Here is an 11,277-nt window from a genome sequence, read left to right as displayed (position 1 = left end):
GCACACAGAATTTCTGGATACATGATATATGTGAGTATTTTTCTAAAACCGACTTATTGTTTACGTGTAGAGAGACCTTAGGAGTTTACTCATTGGAACTGAAGAACCTAGCCTTGACTATCCTATCACAAATGGAAACTGCTTTGCAAATGGAAGCCAAGGAACTGACCAAGTTATTTGAAGATGGAATGCAATCAATGAGGATGAACTATTACCCTCCATGTCCTCTTCCGGCGGAAGTCATCGGTCTTACACCTCATTCTGATTCTGTAGGTCTCACCATCCTCCTACAAGTGAATGAAATGGATGGTCTCCAAGTAAAGAAAGATGGGATTTGGGTTCCTGTTAAGCCACTACCAGATGCCTTTATTGTCAACATTGGAGACATTTTAGAGGTAATCATATAGCTCTCAATTTCATGCAACTGATCCTATGGTGAATACTTATGTAAATCTGTAGTTCATAGTTCTACAATATAACATATATAAGAATATCAACCAAAAATAAATAAATAGAAAACATTACCCCTGTTCAAAAATGTCATTTTACAATATAGGGCCATAATGCTTGCCTTCTTCTATTTGTGCCATATTTACTGATGATAGTGTCGATCAGTTGCATCTCTCACGTAGGTGGAACTCGACTCGATTGTTTGAGTTACGTAGCTTTGTGAGAGATGTGTTCAACAGTAATTTCAAATCAAGATTCATACATAATAATTTTATCTATTGCAGCTATATAATTTTGTGTGTGTATATGGGACTCGTGGCAGATTCAAACAAATGGGATTTATCGAAGCATTGAGCATCGTGCAACAGTTAACTCTGTAAAAGAACGGCTGTCAATCGCCACATTTCACAACCCAGCACTTGATGGTGAAATTGGTCCGGCGTCTAGCTTGGTCACTGAGCAAACACCTGCAGTATATAAAAGGGTGGAAGTTCAAGATTATGTGAAAGCCCTTTTTGAACGTAAGCTTCAAGGAAAGTCTTTTCTTGATGAACTTAGGATAAAGTAAGATGGTGGTGAGATTTAGACAATATGTGAGCGTGCAATTGCAACCATGTATTGGTGGTATCTAATTTTCTGAAGAAATAAACCAAAGCCTACCAGTCCAAATGTTGTCCAACTGATGAAGTGCGCCCTGCTTGTAGAGTTTATTTTGGGCATGTTGGTTGCTCTTGAAATGTGAAGAGGTTGCTGCCCTTTAATATCATTTCAAATATATAGCCCTTTATTATGTAATAAATGAGAATAATCATGCCCTAGCTGACTATGATCCTCATCATTTGTACCTCCATTCTCTTAATTATAAATAAATTGTTGCAACTAATGTGATGTGAAAGTTATAAACTTATCTCTTATAAGTTCATCATCTTCTTTCTTTTTTCATACAAACGATATTATACTTTAATCTAATCTCAACTTTGGGGAGGGGGATTCAAACTCATGTGTAGAGTAGGGAGCACATCCGCTTTACCTAATTTGGCTAAGCCCCTATCTGCTTAGTTCATCTTCTTTTACTTCATCCTTGTAGCTTAAATAGGTTCATCACCCTTAGATATAAATAAAGTGGTGCACCTATATATAGTTCATCCTTCTTTTAAACTTTTAGGCTTCTAAATTGACTTGACTTGATAGTTCTCTGTTTTGTTTTCCGTGAAACAAATGGTGTGGCTCACATACTCGTTCTCGTTATGCATTCTCCTTATCGAAACATCTATATGGGGACTCTTCCGATATCATTTGTGATGCTTTGGTTGAAAATGTATTGTAATAAGTTTTGATGAAATAATTATGGATTTTTCTCTCTAAAAAAAAAACACTTGACTTGATTGGAGTAGCTTTCTAGATGTTGACATATCATTTCCGATATAACTTGATTTTTGATTTGTCTTGTTACGTACATTTTATGTGGTACATATAACTTGCACAAATCAATTTCGACTATTGTCAATTTTTGAATTTGTGACCATTGATGTGAGCATAATTCAAGAAATTAATCAACCGTATTTTCTTAGAAATGTTGCTTGTTAGCTACTACCGTAATCACCATATACCATCAGAATGAGGCATAAAACCGTTAATGATACCTACAACCACCTTTAGTATATACAATATATAATTAAAAGGTTAACTATAATTAATTTAAAATTAATAATTATTTCAATGACACTTCTCTTCCTTCCTAATGTTAAAAGAAAATCAAATTCTAATCCACCTCCCATGTTAACTAAAAAAACTCCTAATTAATCTTTATATATATACACACTCACGTGTCGGCACGTGCAAAATTATTCCAAAATTTCCTCACAATAATGGTCACAAATTTTAAATCATAGATTATTGCTGCCCTGCCCATTGGTCCCATATCCAACTACTTGTTCAAGTCCAGACAAGAAAACAAAACCGACTCACGTATATTTAACGCGGGTGGTGGGTGGGGAGGGCCTCATCATCGTGATGAGAGAGTCAGATTAAGCAGCCATATTAGCTAGCTTTGGTAAAGCTATGGAAGAAAAGGCATCGAGGAGCTTCTACGGTGGCTCTCTTATTGTGCCTAGTGTTCAAGAATTGGCCAAGAAGCCTGTAATCACCATCCCACCCAGATACATACAGCCTCATCATCACCATCACCAGCAAGATCAAGTGATATTCAACTCTGATTCAGAAATACCATTCATTGACATGCACAAGTTGCTTTCTCAATACTCAATTGATTCTGAATCTGAGTTAGCTAAGCTCCATTTTGCTTGCAAAGAGTGGGGTTTCTTTCAGGTACACACCATTTTTCACTCCTTTGGACTGTCTTGAGGAATTAATTAGAAGATGACATCACACTTGTGATATTATATTATATTGATGGAGCAATATATATATACTTCAATCAGAAGTTATTGGTAACGGTGGGCCAAAATTGGTAATGTAAGTACAAATATTAGTAGCATAGAAGAAGAAGCCTATCGTCAGGACGGAGCTAGAATTGTAAATTTGGGGTGTCCGAAATAGAAAATACAAGTATATAAAATATCTAAGTAATCAATGGTTACATGTTTAGAGCTAAATATTTTTAATTTAATCATGTCTAATTTGTTTTAGTGAAAATTTTAACTTAAATTATAAATTGTTTATTACTAGTTTTATAAATTATATATAATATAATATAGTAGAGATAATAAAAAATCTGTGGGTGGGGGGCAGCGTGGTTATGTGTGTGTGTGTGTTTTTTTTTTCTCTATTGTGAAGTTTTCATTTTGTTGGAAGAAGTCCTGAGTGACAGTTGCATAAATAAAAACAAGTTCGCGAATGCGAGTTTAGGCAATTAACTGTGTACTTATACATGTAATACGCATGTATTTTTATTTATTACTAACTAGGCGTTTAAAAAGTAATCGTGTACAACATAACATAGTATATGCATGTCACAGTTGGTAAACCATGGAGTGAGCTCTTCCTTGATGGAGAAAATAAAGACAGAAGTTCAAGACTTCTTCAACCTTCCCATGGAAGTGAAGAAAAAGTTTTGGCAATCCCCAGGAGACGTGGAAGGTTTTGGACAAGCCTTTGTAGTTTCAGAAGACCAAAAGCTCGATTGGGCTGACCTTTTCTTCATGACCACCCTTCCAGTTCAAATAAGGAGGCCTCGTCTGTTCCCAAACCTCCCTTCTCCTTTCAGGTCCTCTCCTCTCATCATCTCATCATATTACTTTGTGTGCATATCCATACGTTTGTGATTTTGTGCAATATGATTATATATATGAATGCGCGTGAATCCATGATGTATATAGGTCCACCTCGATACAACTTAATGACCAAATTAAGTTGTTCATTTTCTTAGGCATTATTTTTAGTATGGACACATACATGACGTCCGGCTTCCAATAATAATAAACACAAGCTATCAATATGGCCTCGATAATGTGCGTAAATCATTGTTGTCAACAAAATTTACCAACACGTTATTAATACATTTTCACCAACAATGTTGATGCACATATAGACCAATTCAATCTTTAAGATTAAAGACCGAACATCCTTCACATAGAATTTATGCATATATATGTAGGTGACTGAATTTCGATAACCAAGTTATTTTTTACATGTAGAGAGACCTTAGATGATTACTCATTGGAGCTGAGGAACCTAGCCATGACTATCCTATCCCAAATCGAAACTGCTTTACAAATGGAAGACAAGGAAATGACCAAGTTGTATGAAGATGGAATGCAATCAATGAGGATGAACTATTACCCTCCATGTCCTCATCCAGGGGAAGTCATTGGTCTTACACCTCATTCTGATAGTGTAGGTCTCACCATCCTCCTACAAGTCAATGAAATGGATGGTCTCCAAGTGAAGAAAGATGGGATTTGGGTTCCTGTTAAACCACTACCAGATGCCTTTATTGTCAACGTTGGAGACATTTTAGAGGTGATGATCTTTAAAAATTATCCAAAAACTAAGCTTCATTCACCATAATAATTTTATCTATTGCAACTATATGATTTTTGTTTTGTTTTTTGTGTTCATGGCAGATTCAAACAAATGGTGTTTATCGCAGCATTGAGCATCGGGCAACAGTTAACTCTGTGAAAGAAAGGCTCTCGATCGCTACATTTTACAACCCGGGATTTGGTGGTGAAATTGGTCCAGTTCCTAGCTTGGTCACTGAGCAAACACCTGCAGCATATACAAGGATGGGAGTTGAAGATTATTTCAAAGCCTATTTAAAACGTAAGCTTCAAGGAAAGTCTTTTCTTGATGAGCTGAGGATAAAGTATTAGAAACTTACTCAATTCCATTTAATTTTCTGAAGAAATAGAAAGAGGTGTATTCTTGTATAATTAGTATTGTTTTACTACTGTTATAAATTTTCATCAAATGATAAGAATGTTGTCTTATCGCCTCAAACTCGATTTGAGTGATTGCCCCCTGCTCTTATAACTTTATAAGGACAGTTCAGTGTGAAATCTCTGCAAGATTAAAAGAAGAAAACCCTTTTTTTAATTAATAACCAATAGTGCTTACACTTAATTACAAAAGGCACAATTGGAAATAAACCAAAAAAATAGTGGGATTATACAATCACTCCACCCTCCCCTCAAATCTAAACATGGACTCTTACCCCTCCCTCTTGAATCCCCACTTAAAACCACCTAAGACAATCCATACTGCACAGTTCCTGTATTCCTGTGAGCAGCTACAGCAACGGCTGCAGCACCAACCGGACCAAACTGAGATTGTGCCTGCAGCAGTTTTGAATCGATCACATGTAAGTGATCTGCCTTCGTGGGTGGTAGGTAGTATGGATTGGCGTTCACTTCAATGGCCATGCCAGGAGCAGGTTTTGCTGCTAAGTTGCGTTGTTCAGGCTGGGGTTGCAGTTTAGCATGTGATGCATCCCTCCGCATCTCCAAACCGGACTTGTCTTGATTGGCAGTATGAGTTCTGAAGAAACAGTGTGGAGAGACGGACTGAGGGGGAAGAACTGCGTTTCTGTAGAACGTCCTCGGATCATAGGTTTCCTTGATATTTCTGCCATTCTCATATGGAAGAACTGGTCCAACAACTCGTCCAGGTTTCGCTGTGCATGGGAAGGAAAATTAATTAACACTACTAGAGCAACCAAAAAATAAAAGGGAACGATGCACTAATTAAAAGCTACTGGATCAAACAAAAGGCAAACTCAAAAGTCATTTGTGCTTCTGAAAGTCAGATTCATAACATACAACTTATAAAAAAGGCAACGTTGATTATTGGCTAAGCACCAAGACCAACTCTGGGTTGTTGATAAATCATCACTTCATCATGATAAATTCTGCAAGTTCTAATTTAAATCCCATTCCTTAAAATAATCAGAGATGAAAAAAATAGCTAGGTATTATTACACTGAAAAACTAATGCTTCACAAAAAGGCAGTGTAGTACCTGTTGGGACCCTTGGTGGAGGCCGTAAAACCTTTGATGCATTTCCAGAAATTGCATCTGTTACTCTAAAATTGCTAGAAGCCTCTTCTGCCTGTCGGTTCTCATACGAGATCAAATTTGGCTGTGCATTAGGGGGAATTGTACTCGAGTGAACGGTGGATCTGCAAACAAAAAATTTGGTTGGGTACACATCCATAAAAATATTGAAAAATCAGAGTAAACCTTCCGAAGTCAACATCTTTTCTTGATGAAAGCAAAGACTACAATATTAAGATACAACGAAATCATCTTGCAAATAGCCTACCGTGGAAGGGAGACATGCTTCCTCGCTGGAGGAATAACCGGTCCACTTTTCCCACTGTTTTCCTCAAGATAAGCAAACTGCTTTCTGAATTGGCCTATAGCACTGCATTCAATAAATATGTTATAAATCATCGATGGGAACAGAAAAATCTACACAACACAAAGATAGGATGGATAAGAAGCAAATTTTGAACCTCGGGTAGAGAAAACTAGTGCCTTCAGTTCCATTCAAGTAGTCCTTAAGTAGCTGAGGATGGTATTCTAGTATTTCCCGGTAAATTAGTTCCCTAATGTCTTCCTTTGTGACTCTTCGCCTTTCAAATTCAAATTCCAGCTTTGAAATAGGCTGACAAGAATGTTCTCTCTCAACTTTGGCTAGACCTTTGAAGTAAGGATCAGCTAGTGCCTATAAAACAAAGAAAGAGATAAGGTTTTAGTCGGACTGTATTAAACAAAGAGAAGAAAGAAGCTCTCCAAATCTACTTGATAGTGATTGCTAGATGCATCATGAGGAAACTTTCATTTGGTAAAAGCACTCAATTTGACATAACACAAACCTCTTCAGCAGTTGGTCGATCCTTCGGGTCAAACGCCAGTAGCCTTTGCAATAGGCGGAGTGCCAGAGGATCAGCCTTTGGAAATTTTTGTGTAAACGGGACAAGAGGTTTTTTCCGCATTTCTGTTAAGTACTTCCTTGCCTTCTCATTTCTAACCTGAATGCATAAATGCCCAAAGTGTCAATAACTTATGAAGGAACAGCAAAATGGACCAAAATGCATGTGTGTGTGTGTTAAAGAGAAATTTATAGAGAGAGTGCGAAGAAAGAGGAATAAGTGGCACTTACCCCAGAAACAGTCTCTAGCTTAGGTGTCCCAAGGAGATCAGTGATCAAATCTAATTGATGAATAACACTTTTACCAGGAAACAATGGTTTCCCTGTCAATACCTCGGCAAAGATGCAGCCAATACTCCATATATCAATGGCAGGTGTGTACTGCAAACAAGATGCAAAGAAAAATGAGGCCATTGAACCAGAATCAGAAAGTTCACAAAGCACTTAAACCACTCCAGAGAAACGGGCATAACCTGACACGATTACCTGAATGACAGATACAACTTCCAGGAGAATTCAATAGTCCTCCCTGAACAAGAATTATTATAATCTAGCATTACTGCATACTATAAAGCACATGGAAGACATTCCACACATAAATAAATACATGATCTCGACTACGACGAGCCAAGTAAAATTCCAATTACTTAGTTGGCTCTAAATTGCCAACAATTTTTTTTTTCTATTAGAGTAAACTCATTTTGAATCAAGAGTACAAGACACAACTACTTAGACAATGCTACAACGAGCTGTCCTAAGAAAAATGTCAAATAACAAACCATCAACATCATAACCACAACTCCAAAAAAGCAGGGAACATGATCTAATTATTTTTACCATTGCCTCTGAATGTAAGCCCTTCACGGTAGAAAAAATTTCATACCTTGGAAAAGAATGACCCACATAGTTCTGGAGCTCTATACCATCTTGTAGCAACATAGTCCTGTAAGTGTATCAAAAGAAGCAGCATTGACAGTATTTGATCAGCAGGTTTGAAAATTATACCAGTAATAAATTCTGTTGAAGGAAATTTAACGCTAGAAAATTACTTACTGTCCAAAATATTGTTGTAGGGGTATCACTAAAGGCAACTCTTGCTAGTCCAAAATCACAAACTTTGAGCTTGCAATTTGCATTTGCCAGTATATTTTTTGGCTTAAGATCTCGATGATATACATTTGCTGCAACCAAAAAAACCTATGCTTAGGTCATAGTGCAGAACTAATCCTAAAAATTCAACCCCCACTAGCTTCCCTTTCCTTATATAAGGAAACATAAGAAAAATATAAATATATCATTGAGGAATTAACACAACTATGGATAAATTCAGAAGACAAAACATTATTTAAGGAGCTTAAACAATTCATGGGAGAAATAAAATATAAGGACAATGGGCATAAATGAGACACACCTGTATGCATGTATTTCAAAGCACGTAACATCTGGTAAAGAAAAAATTGATGATGCTCGCGGGTCAAATCATCATTAGCCTTGATAACTTGGTGAAGGTCTGACTCCATAAGCTCGAAAACTACATAAATATCTTTGAACTCCCTCTTTGACGGTGGCAACATGATGCGCTTAATTTCAACAATATCAGGATGTCTTAGAAGCCTAAGCAATTTAACTTCACGCAGAATCCGAATAGCATCAGAGATATGCTCAAATATATCATGTATTTTCTTTATTGCAACTTTCTCCCCAGTATGTGTGTCAATAGCCGCGCAAACAACCCCATAGCTTCCCTTCCCAATGACTTCAAGAATCTTATATCTATTCGCATCCCCATATTCAGTGAAAAAGTCCATACCTTTCAGGTCCTGAAAAATACCAAAGAATACATAAGTTTAAAATGCGCTTGCAAATATTAATACACGCTAATTTAAAAAATGGAACAAATTGCAACTTCCTTTTTTGGCAATCAACAAATTTCAAAATTTTAAAGTAAGTTTTTTAACAGACAGTGTGTAAGCAACACAAATCCAGCAAATTCTAATGTACCACAAGAAAACAGCCCAAGATCGATCACAAAACATCAACTAATTTTATGACATCCTTCTTCCTCAGGTCATGGTCTTGTTCCCATATCTGAGTCCGTGAAGAGTAACCGCGACATCCATTTTGAAAACCATAAAATCAAATGACCCTTGAAAAAAGTAATGGAATAATATAATAGAATCAGGTGCTAGAAGAAAAGGGCGCAGAGTAAAATAATATGCCATGGTAGAGTATCAAACAATTATATTAGAGACTAGATTCCTTGCTTTGAATGCAAAGCCAGCACACAAGAAACAGAAAGCAAAAGAAAAACACAATCTGTACAAAACCACATCAAACAGAATATTCAAAACACAGTAATTAAATTATTCTGCTTATTGAAGTTACTAAAAAACAAATATGATGTTTATTAGTCACCTTACAAATATGAATAATAGGATGAAAATTCAGGTAAAAAAGATTCAAGAATAATATAAACCCATAAATTTTGTGTAATATCTTTCATTCTCCAGAAACACATTTTCTTAGCAACCAAATGGTTGATGATTACACCAACCCAGGTCTTGAAGAACCCCAAAAAAATCCACATAGACAGAGAGAGAGAGAGAGAGAGAGAGAGAGAAAGATACCTTCTTTGGGTGATCTGCATGCATGTCCTTCTTGCTCCTCTAGTAATTGAACAAAACTCGAACTCAAAAGAAAACGACGAATTATAAATATAAGAGCTTTGCACTAAGAAGAAGAAGAAAACTAAACTAGCCACATTTGCCCCAGCGAGACCCACTCCGAATGACAAGCCCAAAATCCCTTCTAACACATACGCCACCAACCTCCTCTCTCATCCAAATCCACACCCCTCCCTCAATTCCCAATTTCCCAGATCCAATTACCCCACGAGCAGCACCAAATTCAAAATTTTCAACACAATTGAAACTTGAAACCCCAGAAACTTCGGAGAATCCAAACCCTAGGAGTCTTTAAATTTTGAAATTGGAAACCCTGGGCTCTCTTCGGGAACGAGAGATCCAGTTGGGTGGTGCCGGATCAGAGAGAAACGAAGGGAATTCAAAGAGAGAGGAAGAGAGAGAAGGAGAGAGATGGTCGTCGTCTTCTTTTGATTAATCTGATAATTGGTTTGGTTGTTTTATTTATCCACCATAATTGGAATTTTATACTTTTGTCCAATTACTCTTTTACACACTGTGTAGGGAGACCCGGTGCGGTGGTACTGTTGGCGTGTACGTCAGTGGCCGTATTTGTAGTTCTTTTAAATACCATGCCTCTTTTGGTCTTTTAGTCGTAGAGAATATTGAAATTCCATCTTATCCACTCAGGATTCTAGGGAATATTAGTATGGGCATTATTGACCGTAGATTGCATTTGAAGAACACTTAAATCTACGGTCAGCGATTGATCACACGTCCAGCGCGGCAGCGTAGCACTCCTCATAATCCAAATAATTAAATCCAATAAATAAGAAGGAAAGAACTAAATTTGATGTTTCACAATAAACTAAATTTGCAATCACTAGGTGTAATATATTTGAAATGACGATGTACGAGGAGTCATTTGGAATCCAATTTTTTTTTCATGTATTTATTATTGTAATAATGTAATCTTATAATTTAACCTTATAAAAGAATTTGGAATTCTTTAGTATATATTTTAGTTTTTTTTATGTTGGAGTTATGATTTTGAAGATAGCAAAAATGAAATGACCAAAAACAAAAAAACCCAAAAACAAAAACAAAAAGAAGGAAAAGTTGGGCCTTCAATTGACTCTTGGAAGCTTTGATGGAGCATTTACATGTCAACAACAACAACTACACCTCGAAACCTCAAAACCACATGTATATATGTGTTGCCAAAACTTGCACATCTTCATGTCAACAGCTACAACACAGAGGAGAACATGTGTTACCGAACTTGCACATCTTCATTCTTGTGACCAGGAGGAGCAATCGCCTCCTAATAAGCATGAGTGTCCAAGTGTGCTCTTGAGATAGAACTTTGAAGGAAAGGATTGTGAATTGTATATGTGGTAGTGAGTGATTTTAAATTTTAAGGGCTCTTCTTCTTTATTTATTTTTTACGCACCTCAATTGTATTAATACTGAGTATAATGAGTGCCAGTTGGTTATAACTCAGTTGGTTGAGCTATTCTACATCTACCTATGTGGGCAGAGGTTCAAAACTCTCGGACAAGAGCGGAGCTAGAATTGTAAAATTTGGGGGGGCTAGAATAGAAAATATAATAGTATATAAAACACTTAAGTATTTAATGGTTACATGTCTAGAGCTAAATATTCCTAATTTAGTCATGTCTAATTTGTTTTAGATGGAGTTTTAACTTAAATTATAAGTTGTTTAGTACTAGTTTTATATGTTATATATGATATAATAGTGGAGAGATAAAACATATGAGGGCTAGGCCCA

The 11,277-nt window shown here is 36.5% G+C and overlaps 3 protein-coding genes across 3 annotated transcripts in view; 2 read left to right on the top strand and 1 right to left on the bottom strand.

Annotated features, from left to right (window-relative positions):
• Nucleotides 1-1,333, top strand: part of LOC117626454 (protein SRG1-like) — a 6,666-nt gene extending 5,333 nt beyond the window's left edge. The window contains exons 3-4 of the mRNA XM_034358159.1: nucleotides 71-395; nucleotides 773-1,333. Of these exons, the coding sequence (XP_034214050.1) occupies nucleotides 71-395; nucleotides 773-1,018 (571 nt within the window). The 3' untranslated portion in view covers nucleotides 1,019-1,333. The remainder of the gene's footprint in view (nucleotides 1-70; nucleotides 396-772) is intronic.
• Nucleotides 1,334-2,441: 1,108 nt separating this feature from the next.
• LOC117626453 (protein SRG1-like) lies at nucleotides 2,442-4,911 on the top strand. Its single transcript, XM_034358158.1, has 4 exons — nucleotides 2,442-2,778; nucleotides 3,429-3,676; nucleotides 4,107-4,431; nucleotides 4,536-4,911. Exons 1-4 carry the CDS (start codon nucleotides 2,512-2,514, stop codon nucleotides 4,782-4,784), a joined length of 1,089 nt encoding a protein of 362 aa, XP_034214049.1. The 5' UTR covers nucleotides 2,442-2,511; the 3' UTR covers nucleotides 4,785-4,911.
• Nucleotides 4,912-4,981: 70 nt separating this feature from the next.
• On the bottom strand, nucleotides 4,982-9,977 carry LOC117626452 (mitogen-activated protein kinase 19). Its single transcript, XM_034358157.1, has 10 exons — nucleotides 9,471-9,977; nucleotides 8,255-8,663; nucleotides 7,897-8,024; nucleotides 7,727-7,786; nucleotides 7,075-7,224; nucleotides 6,788-6,943; nucleotides 6,425-6,636; nucleotides 6,232-6,333; nucleotides 5,928-6,088; nucleotides 4,982-5,584 (listed from the first exon to the last, which is right to left on the bottom strand). Exons 1-10 carry the CDS (start codon nucleotides 9,492-9,494, stop codon nucleotides 5,157-5,159), a joined length of 1,830 nt encoding a protein of 609 aa, XP_034214048.1. The 5' UTR covers nucleotides 9,495-9,977; the 3' UTR covers nucleotides 4,982-5,156.
• Nucleotides 9,978-11,277: the final 1,300 nt, after the last annotated feature.

This window comes from Prunus dulcis, chromosome 4 (genome assembly GCF_902201215.1).
Source record: "Prunus dulcis chromosome 4, ALMONDv2, whole genome shotgun sequence".
Classification (NCBI taxonomy): domain Eukaryota; kingdom Viridiplantae; phylum Streptophyta; class Magnoliopsida; order Rosales; family Rosaceae; genus Prunus; species Prunus dulcis.
Note: the sequence above shows the minus strand (reverse complement) of the source record. Positions and strands in the feature narration are given on the sequence as shown.

Excerpts from the sequence above, each read along its gene's own strand:
- LOC117626453 (XM_034358158.1), top strand. The coding sequence starts at position 2,512 with ATGGAAGAAAAGGCATCGAGGAGCTTCTACGGTGGCTCTCTTATTGTG. Across the intron at positions 2,779-3,428 it reads AAGAGTGGGGTTTCTTTCAG|TTGGTAAACCATGGAGTGAG; the intron begins GTACACACCATT and ends TGCATGTCACAG. Across the intron at positions 4,432-4,535 it reads ACGTTGGAGACATTTTAGAG|ATTCAAACAAATGGTGTTTA; the intron begins GTGATGATCTTT and ends TGTTCATGGCAG.
- LOC117626452 (XM_034358157.1), bottom strand. The coding sequence starts at position 9,494 with ATGCATGCAGATCACCCAAAGAAG. Across the intron at positions 7,787-7,896 it reads CTACAACAATATTTTGGACA|GACTATGTTGCTACAAGATG; the intron begins GTAAGTAATTTT and ends ATACACTTACAG. Across the intron at positions 6,944-7,074 it reads AGCTAGAGACTGTTTCTGGG|GTTAGAAATGAGAAGGCAAG; the intron begins GTAAGTGCCACT and ends TTATGCATTCAG.